Raw genomic sequence first — 18,956 nt, forward strand, 5'->3', positions numbered from 1 at the left:
AAGGCAGGGCTTCTTTTATACAATCAAATCTATGCTTTTTCATTTGTGGCTTTACCTGATTTTTACATGAGTCATTTTATTGAATTAATGGTTGCATTTGAGTTCATATTTTCACTAAACTGCTTTGTGACTGTGGTCACAATTTCTCCACAATTTTTCCCTAAAGAGCAGAGCTTCTTTTCTCAATTCTTCATTCATCTCACACATCCAGATAATCTCCTCCACTTGCACAGAGATGATGCTAAATCATCAGGGCAGTGTTGTTTGAGGGGCTTCTAACTCCATGTTTCATAATCACCTCAACCTAAATGTCTCCTAACATGAACTGAACATTTTATATGTACCAGAATACAGTTACCTCTTGGGGTACTCATGTTGTTTTGTTTGCTTTAAACAGCATGAATAGAGCATATCTGAACATAATCATATAAATGTTTTTAAGTATACACATAGTCTATGTGATTTGCATGTTAGGAAATATGGGAAAATGCACAAAAACATTTTTAATACTAGGGAACTCCCAATCAGCCCCATCCAACCTGGCTGATGTCATCACCACCAATATCTGCTAAGTACTTACACCAACTACCCCCTCCCAAAGTACAGACGGAGGAGTGGCATGACTGCCTAGCAAGTATGAGGCCTTCAGTTCAAATCCCAGCACCACAAAAAAATAAGTAAAAAAAGTACATAAAAGCAGCCGCCGGTCTCAGCATGCACATGTAGAGCAGTCAACCACAAACACCATTTCTTAAATAACCAATTCCTTCAACTATTTACAATTATTTATTTAGGTAAGAGGTCATAAAATACATTTGTATAATATACATAAGAAAAGACACACTTGAATGAGTAAGAAATGACAGATGACAGAATTTAGTGTTTATAGATGAAACCATCAATAACTTTTAATTATACAGGGAAGAAATCCCTAGTGTACTCATATATTCTTTATAATATTTTTAAATTAAAAAAGATATTAGGCTTTAAAAGGTAATATGTGATAATAGTTTTATTTTAATGATTTAAAAATAGGCTTCTAGACTCTATCATATATATGATGTGGAAGAAAAGAAAAAAAGAGTAGACAAGAACTTTGGCAAACAAAGTGTAAGTCCATAGCAGCTTAGAAAAAGTTGACTCCTTTTTATAAAAAGGCTCTGCAATTTATGTTGTTTGTGCAGCAGAAGCATTAGGAATTATTATGCTAATTAATGTTGGAGAGTCTATCAGCTGCAAGGCAAAAATAAGTGTTTTGATAAAGGCTGAAGTTCTATAAAAAAAAATGTGCACACACTGTAGAACAGTAACTGTAAACGTAAATGGGGTAATTGTTACCAACTTGCACATCCCCTATGTCTACATCCTTAAAGGCAGCCTCAGGATACACTAACTCACTGTGAAGAAGTTCCATCTCCATTACCAAAAAATGTTTCTGTAAAGTCCCATAGAAGTCTTCCTTAGAACTCTAGTAAGAAATCTAAGGTAACCAATGCATGATCACCTCTTGGGAAAACTACAGCAGCTAGAGGTCTCTGTCTGCCACCCCGCTATTTCAAGACCCACAGCTCCTAGAAGACCGCTCGTAATGCCTTACTTTTTACAAAAATATGTTGTTGTAAATAACTAATTAGAATTCTTTGAGGAAACTAGGACTTAGACTTTACAAAAATCAACTATAATGAACTGACTTCCAATCACCTATGAATGACAAGAGAAAGGAGTTGAAGTTTTACATACAAAAGACATAAATACTGTATAATAGGTAGTGAATATATGCACAAACCCTTTCCGTTAAAGCATAAAATCCAATAAGCAAACCTGATGCTCTTAAGAGCTTTCTGAGGGCATTGTTCAAAGCCTATCCTTGGAATGGAGATGTCCACATCTAAGGCTTTCCAATAGGTTTGTAGCAAGCATCGGGTTGCCAGAGGCGAATATCGGTAAGAACCTGATTGAGTTTTTGCATCCAGAGATCCCGCTCTTCTTTAGTATCTGCTGATAGCCAGTTCCTAGAAGAACAAAACAAAAACTCAGATTTCTCACCCAGGTCCATATTTCCCTATACCACTGCTAGGGGAAAAGAAAAGAACAAAACAGAAACAGTCTGCCATGATAAGAAGAAAGTGGGCAATTATTTAGTTGACAGAAATAATAATGGGTCACTACATACTTGGTGACACAGAGCGTGTCCCGGCACTGGCTGACAAGAGTCTCACGGTCATCTTCTTGTTGTGGTCGGACAGTGATCAATTCAAAAGTGTTGCGTCTCGCACAAAACTCTCTGTTGGCTGGTTCTATCTGACGACTGGTACAATTGGCCAGGTTTATCCTTCCTATGGGATTCTTTAGAAATAAATTCCAAAATATTAATAGAAAAGAAACAAGGCTATTTAAGTCAGTAAGGAATAAGTGATGTCTAAGTTGGAACAAATTAGTTTAAAATGCCATTATTTAAAAGTTAAAGCCGAAATGGATGGAGCTAGAAGGAATCATGTTGAGCGAGGTAAGCCAAGAACGAAGAGACAAACAGTACATGGTCTCCCTGATAAGTGGATGATAAATCCAAAATGTTAGGTGATATGACAAAACTAACAGGACTTAAGAAACAAAGAACTCCCACTCATCTGGTTGAACCACTACCAAATATCCCCATGCTGCTGATCACATATATGGTATATAACATGTGAGCACCGTTATATATTACAGACTGTGATAGACAATTTGCTCCAGGAAAGTTAGAATGAACTTGTGACTTTAAATGAGCATCATTATTCCACAATACTGTGAATTTCCGGAAATTAAGTAATCACTTAATCACAATAACCTTGGGGAAGGGAGGGAGGGAGGGGATGGTAGGGGGAAAACAATGGAGGGGGTAACAATGTTCAAGAGGAAGTGTACTCATTACCTCACTCATGTAACTGTAACCCTCTGTATAGTATCTTTACAATAAAAAAATTAAAAAAAAAATAAATAAATAAATAAAAGTTAAAGCCTAACAATCAGAAACCAAATAACTCTATTATAAAATGGTCAAGCTACTAGCTGGGGTGCTAGTAGCTTACGCCTATAATCCTAGCTACTCAAAAAGCTAAGATCTGAGGATCATGGTTCAAAGCCAGCTCTGACAGTAAAGTCCATAAGACTCTCTCACCAAAATGCAGGATGTGTAGTTGTGGTTCAGGTCGTAGAACACTAACTTGAGTCACAAAAGCTCAAAAACTCAGGGACAGCATTCAGTCCCTGATTTCAAGCCCCAACTATGCCCAAAAATAAATAAATAAATAAATAAACAAATAAATAAATAAAGTGGGATATGGAACAGATACTTCTCAAAAGAAGACACAAATAACCAACTCCAGTCCTCAAGAAATGCAACTCAAAACCACGAGGAGGCATTGCCTCACACCTGGTAGACTGGGTACTATTTTAAGAACAAAATATAATGATTATTGGTGAGGACACAGTAAATCAACCCCTCTGTACAGCTGAGCAAATCTGGAAAAGTATGTGGAGGTTCCTCTGTGGAAGCACTGATCAGCCCACAACTGTGCCTGGTCTCAAGGGAACTAAAATCAGTGTGTCCAATAGAGGTCAGCACTGAATGTACATGGCAGCAGCTGGTCGTGAACACAACCCAGTGGCCGTCAGCAGGTAGCAAACTGAGTATAGTACATGCACCGTGGGATCTACTCAGCCCAAGACAAATAACGCATGATGTCATTGCTAAATGTGGAATCTGAGACAGATACCACATATCACTTCTATATGTAGAACCTACATACATGGAGTTGATGACACAGTGATCAGCAGAGGCCAGGGAGAACAGCAAACAGGAACAAGGGAGACAAGGGAGAATGCAAGTTAGATAGGAGTGCGTTTTATGGCACAGATACTATCTTTTAATAACACCAAATTGAATTTCATACATTTCCATTAGCTGCTGTCTATAAACACATGTCAGCAAAAAACATTATGACTATTTCAAGAGGAAAGAAGAAAAACATATACCTGGGAGTGTGTTAAGAGTAATAGATACAGGATATAGAACATCTACTGAAGCACATACATGTACATAAGCACTCCCACAGGTCTCATGCAGGCAGGGTGCCATGTGCAAAAACACCCCATGGAAGTCAACGTGCACAACTGACTATTTAGATTACCTTCCTTCTCTCGTCATCCGGGTACGTCCAGTACGAGATACAATTTCCAGAAAGAACACACCACCGCCGGTGCCAGGCACCAAAACCACTAACATCTTCAAATATGGTCTGGAAAAGTCAATTGAAAGGCAGGCTTTAGAACCCGTGGCGCTGATTCAGCATGTTAAATTTCAGCTGTGTCCTCTTTCATGTTGAAATCAAGGATTTTAATGGTGCCTTTTACCTTGGTAATGAACACTCTGGCTGGGCACATCAGAAATGCATTTCAATGTCATCTACAAGCATTTAAGGACATCCACATAACCCCTAATATATTTGGACCTAAACTTTTCCAAGCCTGATCAATCATCAAATGATCCTTAACCATGCACCAGAGAGGAAAATAAAGTAAAATGATTCTAAGCAGATTGGTCTTCCTAGAGAAGACTGCACTGAGTTTTTTGTTTTAATATATATTTTATTGTAAAGATACTGTACAGAAGGGTTACAGATACATTCATAAGGTAATGAGTACATTTCCTATCAAGCATTGTTATCCCCTCCTTTGTTTTTCCCCTCCTATCCCCTCCCACCCCATCTCCTCAACTCCTCTCCCCACCAAGTTGTAAAGTTCATTTTCAACATAGTGTCTTGTACATCTCATTGTTACAATGGGTCAACCTGTATCCTTGTTTCAGCATTTTGTCATTTCCCTTTCCCCTCCCCAAATTAGAAAAATGAACATACAAGATGCAGGGCACCAGAATCAAATACAGCAAAAACAGAGGTTATACTATGAGGGAAGAACATACAAAAGAAACAAAAAAAAAAATCACATAGTACATTAAAAACAACAGCAACAAAGATAAAACTTCTTGTGTCCCTACCTTGGGGTTCATTTCACTTAGCATCATCTTATATGGTCATATGTACATAGGTTTTGACCTTTTCTGCTTGTCTGGTAAGATTATCCAAGATGCAGACTAGTTATTGCAAATAAGGGAAACCATGGACCCATGTTTCTTTAGGCCTGGCTTACTTCACTTAATATATTTTTTTCCAAGTCTTTCCACTTCCTAACAAATGGGGCGGTGCCACTCTTTCTGATGGAGGCATAGAATTCCACTGTATAAATATACCACATTTTCTTGATCCACTCATCTACTGAGGGCCATCTGAGTTGGTTCCATATCTTAGGTATGGTGAATAATACTGCAATAAACATAGTTGTGCTGGTAGCTTTAGTATGGCCTTGTTTGTGATTGTTTGGGTAAATGCCCCAAAGGGGGATTTCTGGGTCATAGGAGAGCTCTATGTATAGTCTTTGAGGAATCTCCATACTGCTTTCCAAAGTGGTTGAACAAGTTTACACTCCCACCAACAATGCAGTAGGGTTCCTTTTTGGCCACATCCCCTCCAGCACCTGTTGTTATTAGATTTCTTGATTATAGCCATTCTAACTGGGGTGAGGTGGAATCTCAATGGAATAGAACTGAAGACAGAAATGAACCCACAGACCAATAGCCACTTAATCTTCGATAAGGGAGCTAAAACAATAGAATGAAAGAAAGACAGCCTCTTCAGTAAATAGTGCTGACAAAATTGGTTAAACACCTGTAGAAAACTAAAGACAGATCCTTATATATCACCTTGCACCAGAATCAACTCCAAATGGATCAAAGACCTCAAATAAAAGCAGACACCCTGAAAACATTACAAGAAGGAATAGAAGAAACTCTAGGGCTCCTTGGATAGAGACCCAGGAACACAACAAATCAAAGAAAGGTTGGACAAATGGGATTGCATGAAGTTGCAGAGCTTCTGCATGGCAAAGGATATAACTAGCAAGATCAATAGAAAGCCCACAGATTGGGAGAAGATCTTCACTAGCCATACAACGGACAAGGGTCTCATATCTAAAACATACCTGGAACTCAACAAATTAAATCCCCAACAACAAATCCTCAAAGAAACAACTGCCCAATTAATAAGTGGGCTAAAGACTTACAGAGAAACTTCTCTGAAGAGGAAATAAGGATGGCCAATTGACACATGAAGAAATGCTCAACTTCCCTAGCCATAAAAGAAATATAATCAAAACAACATTGTACTGAGTTTTCTACGGGGACCAGAAGGAGTCAGGGATGACAAGGCACCCGGATGGACACCACGGTAAAGCCATACTTGAGCTTTTTACCTCCCATTACTCCCCACACATGGAGTGAGCATCCTCTGAAGTCAGATCTGTGCAGCTGGGGCCTAAGGAAAGCAAGTGATCTTCTAGTAAGGGTAGTAGTCATGTGGGCTCGGAGCTCTAGAGTCACTGAGGACACATCGGCTTTGTCCAAGGACTACTTCCACTTACACAGCAGAGGCAGAGCTGAGGGGGCCTCACTGCTTTCAGCTGCAGTTCATCAGAGCCCTAACTTCTATTCCAATCCTCACTAATGATTTTAAAAACTACTTTAGGAAGTTTTATGTAAAGAACAAAGCAAGGTAAACGGGTGACGATGACGTGACAGAGGCTAGCAAGGGCCCGAGTGGAGTCTATTCTAGGCTTTGTGTTCCTCATGTTCTCTGTCACAAATACACAGTTTTCCTGGTGGGACACAACCATTCTGCGGGTGCCTGCAGACGTCTGCAATGACAGTCATTGGCCTGAGTCCCCTGGCATCAACAACCCACCACATCTTTCCTCTCTGCAGTAGCTGATTGATAATACAACCTAACCTGATGTGGCTAGCATGTGTTGTGAGAGGTGCCATTCTCAGCACATTTAAAAATACCCTTTTCTCCTCCTTTCTTTCCCCAAGCCATGCCTGGGCAACCCAGTCAAGGAAGAAATCTTGTTATTTTCATCTTAAGCACAAAAGTTAATAGATGACTCACTGGCTCCCTCCTGTGTCTATGTTTACCTGTTATAAAGGAATAGATGGCTATGGAAATTTTGATGGATCAGAATAACACCAGTTAGAAGTAAAGTGACAACACATAACACCAGGCAGAACTGGAACTTTCCAGCTGCCCGGCCACAATGCTCTTCTGCTCCTGCTCACTGTGGAGGCTGAGCTGGACCACTTGACAACCTGATGGGCACCAGCCTGTCAGGTTACTGGATTCTTCCTCCCGCTGGCTCTGGCCCAGCAGGAAGAGAAGTGAGCCAAGCAGCTTCCTTTCGATCAGGACCTCTGCTTTGTACTGGGGACTGGAATACTAAAGCACCTGCTCTTTAAGGGTAGTGCACAGCAGTCCGGAGCTCTTAACTACTTTATTGCTCTGAGTGGGAATAAAACAAAATTATATTAAGTGAAGTAAGCCAGGTGCAAAGAAACATAGGTCCCACGGTTTCCCTTATTTGCAATAACTAGTATATGTCTGAGACAAGCAGAAACGGTCAGATAAGTTGATGTTAGGTGAAATGAACCCCAAGATAAGGACTCAAATGTTTTTTTCTTTCTTGCTATTGTTTCTAACATATTTATAAGATGATTTCTTTGTTGCTTTGTATGCCCCTCCCCTACAGTATAACCCGTTTTCACTATATTTGATGTGGGTATAATTTGTGGAGGGAAAGGGAAAAACAAATTGTTTAAATAGGGATACAGGTGGACCCATTGCAACAATGAGATGTACAAAAATGATTTGGCGTGGGGGAGGGGGCGGGGAGATGGGAAGGGGGAAGGAGCTGGGAAGGGATGGGAAGGGGTAACAAAGGAGGAGGAAACAATGCTTGATAAGAAATGTACTCATTTCCTTACTCAAGTAATTGTAACCCCTCTGTATGGTATTTTCACAATTAAAAAATATATACAGAAAAAATAAATAAATAGATAAATAAATAAATAACTAGGCGGCAAGAGGGAGTGCATAGGAGCACAGTTCAAAAACTATATGCAAGTGAACCAGCTATCTGTTGCTAAACGTGTGTACAATGAAATAGGAAAATATTTATATTAAAAGGTAAGACATTAAATATGGAGTTTAGATCTTAATTCTATTTAAAACAAACTGAAACCAATCACACTTTTTGCAAGACTACCTAGTGCCACCTGCTGGATTGCAGTGGAAAGCTAAGAAGAAAGGAACGCATTACAATGATTATTCCTAGTGTCCATCAGAAACCACTTTACCCAGCTGAAGTCCAGGTCTCTTCCTGCACTGATAGCAACCGCAACCTGATTGGTACCATCCCTCTGTCCACCAAATTTTATGTCCTAGAGCTTCACCATGCCCACAATCTTCTATGCATCATCCCTCCCCCGTCCTTCTCTGATAATGGGAAAAGGGCAATTCTTGCAACCTGTGGCCTACGCTCATTTCTTCCTCTCATGACACTCCTCAAGGAGTTACTCTAGGTCTATGCCCCATCTTCAACCTCTTGGCCTATTAAACCCACACATTTGTGTGTAAAGATGCTCAGGTTTCTCTTGTATTCCTAAATGTGGACGAAAACGTCTGTCACTCTACAGATTTCTTTATGCAGATATTAATGTCAAAAAATAATTTTAAACTATTACTTAGGACAAGAAGAATTATCAAGATGGAAGGGGTGACGGATCAAGATACATTGTATTCATAATCTGATTTATGGAATTGTAACCTCTTTGAACAACTACATAATAAAATCTTTACAAATAAATACATTTTAAAAGCAAAGAATTCCCATAAAAAAAAAAAGATTAAATCCTGAAAGGATCATAAGAATATTAATTTTGAATGACTTAAAAGTAAAAAGAAAATCCCAATTGTGATGATTTCCTCTGCTTCAAACTCTATAATAAGAACCCATAAGCTTCAGAACAGTGTCCAAATTCTTTAAAAGGTCCATCTTCTGTAGCTAAACCCTCCTCCTCCCAGCCACCACCACCAAATGCTAAGCTTTCACTATCCCAAACACCTGCTACAAGTGTGCCTTCCCATCTTTCGTTTGGGGAGGGAGGAGGGTGTGAAGGAGGACCCCAGGCCATTGTCTATAAAGGAGAATGACCCTCTTTCCTCTCTTTCCTCCTGGCTAACTTACTCAACAGTTCAGAAGTTGCTTCCTCTAGTAGCTTCATTATTCTTGACTACCCACAGTTCCCATCTCTACTCTCCTTTGCCTTCTCCTACTGTAATGTGTGTCCCTGCTCACTTTGTTTAACCCAACCCTGAGCGGAGAGTTATCTTTCATTCCTGCATTTGCACAGTGAGTAGCATGAAGCAAATCATCACAGAGCTGGTTCATCGTGGGATCACATAGACCTTCATTCCTACAGAGCCCCAAACCTAGAGTTCACAGGACAGAGGGAAGACAGGTAGGATTATGGGATGTTACTTACGAGAAATCCTTTTTCTTCAACACTTGAATTCACTTGGCAGTTTATTTTTAAATAAATATGACCCTCCAAAGAAGATAAAAAGGGTACCTGTGAAGAAAGCAGGTCAATTATTTGCACAAGAGTTTCAAAGTATTATTTTTCTTGATAAAACATGTATAAATCATGAACAGAGAAATATTACTCCTTGAAACACATCATTTTCTAAAGCTGGAATGTAAAAGATATGGCCCAAAAGCCACTGCTTCCTTAGCAACAAATGCCTTTGAAGAGTAACTGCATTTAAAGGTATCACTTGACAAAACCAAAAGTCCTAAGCTCCAAATTATTATGAGAAAGACAACACAGATTTAAGAATCAAATACATGTGCCTATTCATTCACCATCACCAGAATGCACTCAGTTGAATACAAGTCTGGATAAATCCACTGTAATACAATTTATACAGTATAGTATCATTCATAAAATATGTATTCATACAATATAACTCTACCCAGAAATAAGGAACAACAAACTCAAAAACAGGAAAATCAATCCTTGAATTCACATGAAATTGCAAAAAACCACAGCAACCAAAATAATCTTTAAGAAAAAGAACAACAAGAGAACTAAAGGAATCATAATTTCAAATATTAATTCAAAGCACTGGTAGTCAAGATAGCATGATTCTGGTCCAGCACAGGATAGGCAATTAACAAAACTGAATTCACGCTCCTAAAATAAATCCTAACCATCCATTGATTTTTGACAAGGGTGCCAAGATCATTTAAAGAAAGAGTGATCTTCAACAGTGTTGAGAAAACTGGACACTCACATGTAAAGAGTGAGGTTTGACTTCTACTTCAAACCATATAAAAAAGTTAACTCATGAGGGATAGTGACTTAATTATAAGCTAAAAATTACAGAATTCAAGAAAAGACAGAAATAAAACTTTATGATGGATTTGGCAATTAATTTTGTTATGTGACTAAAAGTACAAGCAACACAAGAAAAAAATAAACTAGACCTCATCAAGACTAAAAACCTTTTTGACTTGTAATGGTACACTTCTGCAATTCTCACTTAAGTGGAGGATAGTGAGTTCAAGGGCAGCCTCAGCTACTTAGTGAGACTCTTTCAAAAAAGCAAAACTGAACACCTATCAATATGGACGCTCTACAAAAATTAAAAACAAACTACCATGTAACCATATAAATCCCACTTCTTACTACTTGTCAACAACAATGGAGTCAGCGCCTCACAGTGCTGTTTACCTTCCCATCTTCCCTGTGACTCACAGAGCTAAGTAGTGCTTTGTTGACAGCATCCAAAGAACTCAGCAACAAGAGAACATAAAAACAAAACCCCAAAGACAAAAACAAGATAACTCAAATAAACAACTCAACCTGTTTGGAAGAAGTCCTTAAAAGACATTTTGTTTATATTTTCCAACAACACATGGAAAGATACTCAGTCAATAGTCCTTAGGGAAATGCAAATCAAACCCACAATGATGACATTTTGCACTGACCAGGATTGTCACAACTTTTAAAAGGGAGATAAAGAACTTGCACTGGTGGTGGCATGGAGAAACAAGAGCCATGTTACTGGAGGCAACATCAAATGTCATAGGTACTGAGGAAAACAGTTTGGGAGACCTTTAAAAAATTAAACTGGGGCTGGGAAGATGGCTCAGTGGTAGAGTGCTTGCCTTGCATGCCTGAGGCCCTAGGTTCGATTCCTCAGCACCACATAAGCAAAAAAAGAAAAAAGCCGAAGGTGGCGCTGTCGCTCAAGTGGTAGAGTGCTAGCCTTGAGCTGAAGAGCTGAGGGACAGTGCCCAGGCCCAGAGTTCAGGCCCCACTACCGGACCCAAAAATAAATAAATAAATAAATAAATAATAAAAAAATAAACTGAGTTACTATTTGACTCCCAATCACATACCTGGATATAGGCCCAAAAGAACTAATACAGCTAATGAATCGGATGTACACACATCACAGCAGCCAAGGGGCAGGAACAACTCAAATACCAACAACAGATGAAGAAACAAAACGTGGTATAAACATACAATAGACAATTACTCAGACATAAAAAGGATTAAACACTAATGCATGCTATATCATGAATGTACTCCTAAAACACACAAAGAAGATGGACATCAGGGACACATGTTCTATTACTGTGTTTTTATATGAAATACTCAGGATACATTCATCCATAAAAACAGAGTGTCTATTTGGTGGTTGTTTGGGCTAGGCAGGTGAAATGGGCAAGGCAATGTCTCAGAACTAACAGAGAGGATGGCTGCTTGCACAACACTGTCTTTATGAACAGACACTGATCATTTCAAAATTGCTACTTCTGTAATATAAACTTTACCTCAATATATCAACAACAAAAATGCACTACTAATACAGACAACATGAAAAACTATCTCAAAAATATCTTTAGTCACACTAAAGAATACACATATGTGAGCCTGTCCTTGAGGACGAGCAAAATCAAGGTGATGACAGAAATGAAGCCAAAGTTGGTGTGGGCCTGAGGATGACTGAAGGCAGCCATGAGAGTATCTGTGTCATGGGATACAGCTGTAGTCACTGAATTTTACATTTAAGGTTTCTGTAGCAAACTGAACACAATGATGTCACAACTTCATTGAGCTCACATAGAGCAGCCATGCAATAGTGTGTTCTGTGACTGTGCCCTCCCCTCCATCTCATATGCTTTCTGATGCTATAGATTAACTGTATATCATTTTGTTATAACAATAACAAGCTTTATTGATGGAAAAAATTAAACATGTAAGAAAACATTCTTACAGGGCTGGGAATGTGGCTTAGTGGTAGAGTGTTGCGTAGCATGCATGAAGCCCTAGGTTTGACCCCTCAGTACTACATAAACAGAAAAAGCCAGAAGTGGCACTGTGGCTCAAGTGGTAGAGTGCTATGCTAGCCTTGAGCAAATGCAGCTCAAGAACAGCGCTCAGGCCCTGAGTTCAAGCCCCAGGAATGGCCAAAAAAAAAAAAAAAGAAGAAAAAAAAAGAAAAAAAATTCTTACAATGGTACAAAAGCAAATGTGCACTCATAGAAACCACACTTAGAATTCGGCATTCTGAATTTTTTTCAGGGATGCTGGGTACCTAAACCATCTCCAGTCAACCAATCAGGAAGGTAAATTACTGTCACTCTACAGTTGCCTAAGTCAACAGTTTGTTGTTTTTTGTTTTTCCTTTTGAGGGGAGAGATTTGGATACAGGAATTGAATACACTACATAGGCCAGTGTTTTATTACAAAATAGACATTATGCTAGATGATTTTTCTCAACTTAGATTAAGTGTTCTGAACATGCTTAAGGTAATGCAAGCTAAATTGCAATGTCCAGTAGTTTTCGTGGATAAAATACATTTTCACCTTATGATGGGTTTATTAGGATATCAACTCATTGTGTCTAACCTGGACTTTTCACACACACACACACATACAAATATACACTCACTTCACTCTAAGAGCTATTTTGCCTTTTAGTATCACAACATAGTGCTAATATATGCCATGGTGTAGCTTTCTCTTGATGTTTGCACCATTTTACTTCTAGGAGATTTCCAAAGCAATGTACTCCACATACAATTCAAATCTGCAGTGCAGACAGGGTGGAAGTATGCTACTTCGCAGCTCATGGGAAAGCTAATGTTGGGTCTCTCTGCAGAAGAACTGTCCAAGTCTAGCATGAATAAGGTCTGGGTCAGCCTCAAGTCATCCCAGTGCTGTCGTGATGCAATGACACTTTACTGTCCATGCTGGCTGATCTACCAGGCAGAGCCAAAGATGCATACTTAAAACTATTCTTAATTATGTCCACTGAGTTCATCCCACTGCACATCCCTAGAAGTAGCTATAGAAAGTTCATTCCCGGGGCTGGGAAGGTGGCTCAGTGGTAGAGCGCTTGCCTTGCATGCATGAGGCCCTGGGTTCGATTCCTCAGCACCATATTAGCAAAAAGAAAAAAAGCCGGAAGTGGCGCTGTGGCTCAAGTGGTAGAGCGCTAGCCTTGAGCTTAAGAGTTGAGGGATAGTGCCCAGGCCCAGAGTTCAGGCCCCAAGACCAGACCCAAAAAAGAAAGAAAAAATGTGGTGTTTATCAAGAGAAATGTCAATAGCAGATCCACAGAGCTGGAATTAGACCATGAGGACACTTATATTAAGAACATTTAGGGGGAAAAAATAAGCAAAAGTGAAAAGATAGAGAATTTCAGCAGAGACACAGTAGTTGTGAAAGAGATACAAATGGAAATTTAAGAACTAAAAAATCTGGATTGAAAAATTCACTAGATGCATCAGGATAAGGGTAGGTGGACTTCAAAACAAGTCACTAGAAATGATCTGAAATGAAGACATAAATGTGCATGGAATTGTAGGAAAATGACTCAGTCTAATGTATGCTTAGCTGGAGTTCCAGAAATAAGAACAAATAGGGCAAAAGAAATTTCATACTCTGTGACTAACTACTTCATAACTGTAAACCTGTTGATACCAAGAGTCTACCGTATTGTTAAAGCTGTAAGATGCAACCTATGACCAGGGTGATGGTGTAATAAACTACATGCTGGCATGGTTTTAAATGAAAGGGCACTATTAACAATTACACAGCCTAGCAGGCATAAACTTTAGGCAGATGAGTCTAAAGCAGTGTACCTCTAACCCCCAAATTCTATAGTTCTCAATAGTTGTTTACTTAGGTCTCTGTTTTCTAAAAGGAAAGTTTCCTCTGTAAGAGGTTTTTTAAGTCAGATGAACTTTGGGACCTCCTTTTCTCATTTTCCATCCAAGTACAGAAAGATGACTACATTGGATTCCCTACTGAAACAGAGGGTATGAAATTCAGTATTTATACTCTCGGATGCCACGCTTAACTTCAGCATCTAAAAGCTCTAGTAAGATAGCAATCTATTGTTGGTGCTATCAATCTAGAGAGCAAGCAGATGGCATCAAGTCCCACAGAAATTCCATTGTGGAGGATCTTATAGATAACCCTGTAACTCTCTGGCTCAGGAATTCCTGGCAAGGCCCCAGTACAATAAACAAACCCTCCCCTCATACTCAGCAGTATCTGTAGACAAGGAAGAACTGCCCCATCTCTCAAGGTCCATTAAACCAGAACCTTCTAGCATAGGTCTCACATTTCCATAGTAACTAAAAAGAAAATGTCATCTTCAGTACACAAACACAACACCCACAAGTTACTTAAATACATTTCTGCTTTCCCATTGCTCATAAAATTATATTGCAATTGTCCACTATTTGACTTAACGCTTAAGAGTAAAAGATAACCAATTAAGTTTGCTGATTTGATTTTGCATTCAGTCACATAGCTGGCAATTTAAGTTGTAATTTTGAAGGAGTTATTTTAAAATGGAAGTATAATTAATGTTATTTTTAGGATGACATTTTGAATTAAATTGTGCCAAAAACTTCCAAAAGAACAGTCATATTTAAAATTTGTCACTGTAATCTCAACTTTAAGATTAATGAAATCTCTTACATATGTATAACTTAGCTACATAGTAAGAAAAACAAGAACTCCAGTTCTTGTATTTATGTAATTTATAAATCCCAAGTATTCTCTAAAGAATTTAAGATAAAAACACAGCCCAGCATTTTGTTAATTAGTATTCCTAGAATCTCGCAGAATGCTTGTAATTGATCTTTATAAGTATATTTAAAATGTTTATGTTCAGCATAAATTTAGCATTAATACAAAGTCTCATCAATATAACCATGTATAAATTAGCCAATCTGGACTATACAGGTTTTCTACTAGTATTTAAGGTATCACCAGTACCTCTTGCAGTACGTGGGAAGTCAGAAATAGTGAACAATTTTAGTTTTAAACAGTGTTACTAATTTGGTATTCTAATAGGTACTCAGAAAGAAAAATCAATACTGAAGTGAATACAGAATGTTAAAGAATTATAAAATGGAAGGAAGAACACAGAGAAAACCCCAATCTCAAGCATGCGTGGGAAATGGAGGAGTATGAAAGGGAGCCATAAAGCATTCTGAGTGGAGAAAAAAGATGGTCATATGTAAGATCCAAGTAAGAATAATGTCCTTAATTATCCCAAATAACAAAAGATATATGAGTAGTTAGTGAAACAAACACACATGAACAAAAAATTAAGAACTAGTTTCTTAAACTATTAGTTTCAAGCAAAGAAAATAACAGCAACCTTTTCCTGGAACAAATAGCTCAGTAGCTCTCGCTCTTTTACATCATAATTTATCTAAAACAAACAAAAAAAGACTCAGGATCACTCAACTTGTAAAACTAACTGAACTACTAAAAAAAAAAAAAGTTACCCAGAATTTTAGAAATTAACATGTTAAAATACATTAATACACTACTGAGTAGTCAAAATTTCAAATACAGTCAGCTTTTTTGTTAATTAAAAGAAAACATTTCATAGAATTTTAAAGTTAGATTGCTTTTGTTAACACATTATTTCCTACTGGGAAAATAAGAGATGTTAAAACCAGGCCTTCTATTCTCTATAGGGCTTCATATCTATATTGGCCCTGCAGACATCTCTTATAATAATGTCTCTCAGGCAGATATAAAAGGCCAATCTGAATGCAGAGAAGGGGAGGGAGAAGGATGGAGGGAGCCTTTGTACCAGTACCTCAACAGTGAGGTAGAAGGACTGAACTCTAGTGGTGTACAGCACAGCAGGGAGACAAGAGCTCCTTAGCACCTACTACTGTGTAGACTTTACCTAGAGTTAGAAGACAAGAGCTCCAAGGCTCCAACACACAGAAATCAGGAGAAGGAAATACTAATTCCCCTGATTTGATCAGTATACTTTGTGAATATTTGTTAAAATATCACTGCACAATTATATGATAATGAAAAAGTTTTAAGATAATTAAAGAATACCACTGCCTCTGGCTTTGTCACTCCTTCAAATGGTCTTGCTAGATGTAAGTTCAGTTAGTTACATTATGGCAGAAACCCATGCAAAAGTAATAAAATTTTAAAAAAAATTTTTTTAAAGTAGTAAAATACAGGTCTGAATTCTGAAGCCTTTATTTTAGGAGGAAGTATGGGGAAGAAGTCACCTAGCTTCCAAAGGACTTTTCTAAAAGACAAATGTATCTTTCCCCCACCTCAGAAATTAAATCCACACTAAATCCAAACTATCAGCTCAACTAGGCAAGTTACTGTAAATTTAACATCTAAATGCAAGAAATAATACTTCTTTACTCAGAAGTGACAAAGAATTAAAACACAAGAGAAATATTTCCAATATTAAAAACTGTATTGTTTCAGTAAACTCATATAGCATATTTTCAACCAAAGATTCAAAATACATGAAGTACTGTGGAATTTTCATTGACCTGGTTTTTCTTTTTCTTTTTCTTTTTTTTTTTTTTGGGGGGGTCTGGTCGTGGGGCCTGAACTCTGGGCCTGGGCACTGTCCCTCAGCTCTTCAGCTCAAGGCTAGCGCTCTACCACTTGAGCCACAGCAACACTTCCGGCTTTTTTTTCTTTTTGCTTATTATGTGGTGCTGGGGAATCGAACCCAGAGCCTCATGCATGCAAGGCAAGCGCTCTACCACTGAACCTTCCCAGCCCCTTACCTGGTTTTTCTAAAATTAAATGTAATAAGGACACCAGACACTTGTAAGCAAACGTGGATTACCTTGTCCAATGTGAACTTGGTATGTCCTACTGAGGCCAGAGACAGAGTGTGAGACCCAACCAGGGCAAAGTTGCTGGTGCGCACAGCATGGAGGCCTCCTGGGCTGGCCAGGACTGCAAGGAGAGGACATTAGCTTTAGTTCCCATGACTTTTCTCCGAATTAATAACCATCCTCACTCTATCCCAACAGAATGATATCAAACTGCCTCATTTTCCTCCTTGTTAAATGTGGGGCAATACAACACCAGCATTGAAAGAAAACTATGTAGAAGTTTTCAATAAGGTACATGTGCTCCTTAACATTTGTGATGGTTGAGTCTTTAAAGAAACAGAAACTAAAAATGAGACATTCAAAAGAATTTTCCCATAGAAACACTTCATTACTATTAACATTCAGGCTGACAGAATTAACCAGAGGCTATCTACTGCCCAGATCTTCTTAGTCATTCTCCTGTGCCAGAGGGAAAGAGACCCACAACCCAAAGGAGGTAAGTGAAACCAGCCCCATCCTCCTCCCTTTTCTCCTGGCTTTTCTGACACAATGCAGGGCCCATCCCGATCAGAATGGTGAAAAGTAAATGCATTGTGGATGGTACAAAACAAATGTACAGGACAAGGGGGAGGGGCTGCCAAGGACTAGGATCACTCATGTACTCAATGATAAGATCATCAATATGGTGCCTGAAATGGGTGTGAGCAAGCTGTATGCTATTCTAGCAGTAATCTCTCATGACACTAAGAAAGCCTGAACAGAAGATATCATCCCAAAGCAAACCAAAGTAAACACCATAAAATAAGGTAAACACTCATAAATAAGATGGTGCATGATTCTTCTCCTTAAAGTTTCATATAGTTTAGGATTCACTCACCTGATGAATGAAGGTTGCTTTTCTAAAAAGAAAATAAAGGCATATGAAGATTTGATATGAAGATTTAAATACTAAGTACAAGACTGTAACACTACTACAAGAACTACATTGCACGCAAAGTTTCCTCTACAAAAATATTGAGAATATTTCCTCCACTGATGTCGTTTTGCTTATTTGTTTGAAGACAGAGTCCAGCTATTTAGCCCAAGCTAGCCTTCAATTCACAATCCTCCTATTTCTATATCCCAAGTGCTAGAACTCACTAGAACTTACTAGTATGTTTTAAAGATCATCTTTGCCCTGGGTATTTAGAACTCATTAATAAATGTCTAACTATATGTGAAAGATGAAGACAACTCAAGAGAACTCAGTTTCTTAAAAATTATACTTACTCCAGGTACAGGTGGCTCACACCTGTAATCCTAGTACTCAGGAGGCTGAGATCTGAGGATCACGGTTCAAAGTCAGCCCAGGCAGGAAAGTGCCTGAGACTCTTATCTCCAATTAACCGCCAGAAAACTGGAAGTGGCACTGTGGCTCAAGCAGCAAAGCACTTGCCTTGAGCTGGAGAGCTGAGGGACAGCGGCGCCCAAGCCCAGAGTTCAAGCCCCATAACCGAAAAAAAAAAAATTATACTTACTGTGGTTATAGATGTAAGGAGTCTCTTTGGAGTAATAGTCTAGAAGAGATAGTATAATTTGTTTCCTCTTAAATATTGTGATTCAAAGTTTAAAAACAACAAATATTCTCATATAAAAAATAAATATGACTAGATCATATTCAAGTCCTTTATGAAGCCTTTCCCAACATGCTTTTCTCTATTTATTAATGTATATTAATTGTACAAAGGGTTTCATTGTGATATTCCTATACATGCATGTAATGTGCTGTGACCAAATTCACACCTTCTATTACTTTCTTAACCCTTACTACCTTATTC

General features: G+C 38.4%; 1 protein-coding gene across 2 annotated transcripts in view; it reads right to left on the reverse strand.

Moving 5' to 3' along the window:
• Positions 1 to 845: 845 nt before the first annotated feature.
• The window catches only part of Anln (anillin, actin binding protein), a 47,652-nt gene continuing 29,541 nt past the window's right edge, over positions 846 to 18,956 (reverse strand). The window contains exons 18-25 of one of the 2 annotated variants that reach the window (XM_070014262.1): positions 18,657 to 18,695; positions 18,017 to 18,038; positions 17,148 to 17,260; positions 15,678 to 15,731; positions 9,467 to 9,553; positions 4,170 to 4,277; positions 2,174 to 2,346; positions 846 to 2,012 (exon numbers count right to left, since the gene is read on the reverse strand). In XM_070014262.1, coding sequence (XP_069870363.1) covers positions 1,889 to 2,012; positions 2,174 to 2,346; positions 4,170 to 4,277; positions 9,467 to 9,553; positions 15,678 to 15,731; positions 17,148 to 17,260; positions 18,017 to 18,038; positions 18,657 to 18,695 — 720 coding nt within the window. In that variant the 3' untranslated portion in view covers positions 846 to 1,888. The remainder of the gene's footprint in view (positions 2,013 to 2,173; positions 2,347 to 4,169; positions 4,278 to 9,466; positions 9,554 to 15,677; positions 15,732 to 17,147; positions 17,261 to 18,016; positions 18,039 to 18,656; positions 18,696 to 18,956) is intronic. The other variant, XM_070014264.1, reaches the window with a different exon arrangement.

Source organism: Dipodomys merriami, unplaced genomic scaffold (assembly GCF_024711535.1).
Source record: "Dipodomys merriami isolate MVZ:Mamm:240054 unplaced genomic scaffold, mDipMer1.0.p SCAF_94, whole genome shotgun sequence".
Taxonomy (NCBI): Eukaryota; Metazoa; Chordata; class Mammalia; order Rodentia; family Heteromyidae; genus Dipodomys; species Dipodomys merriami.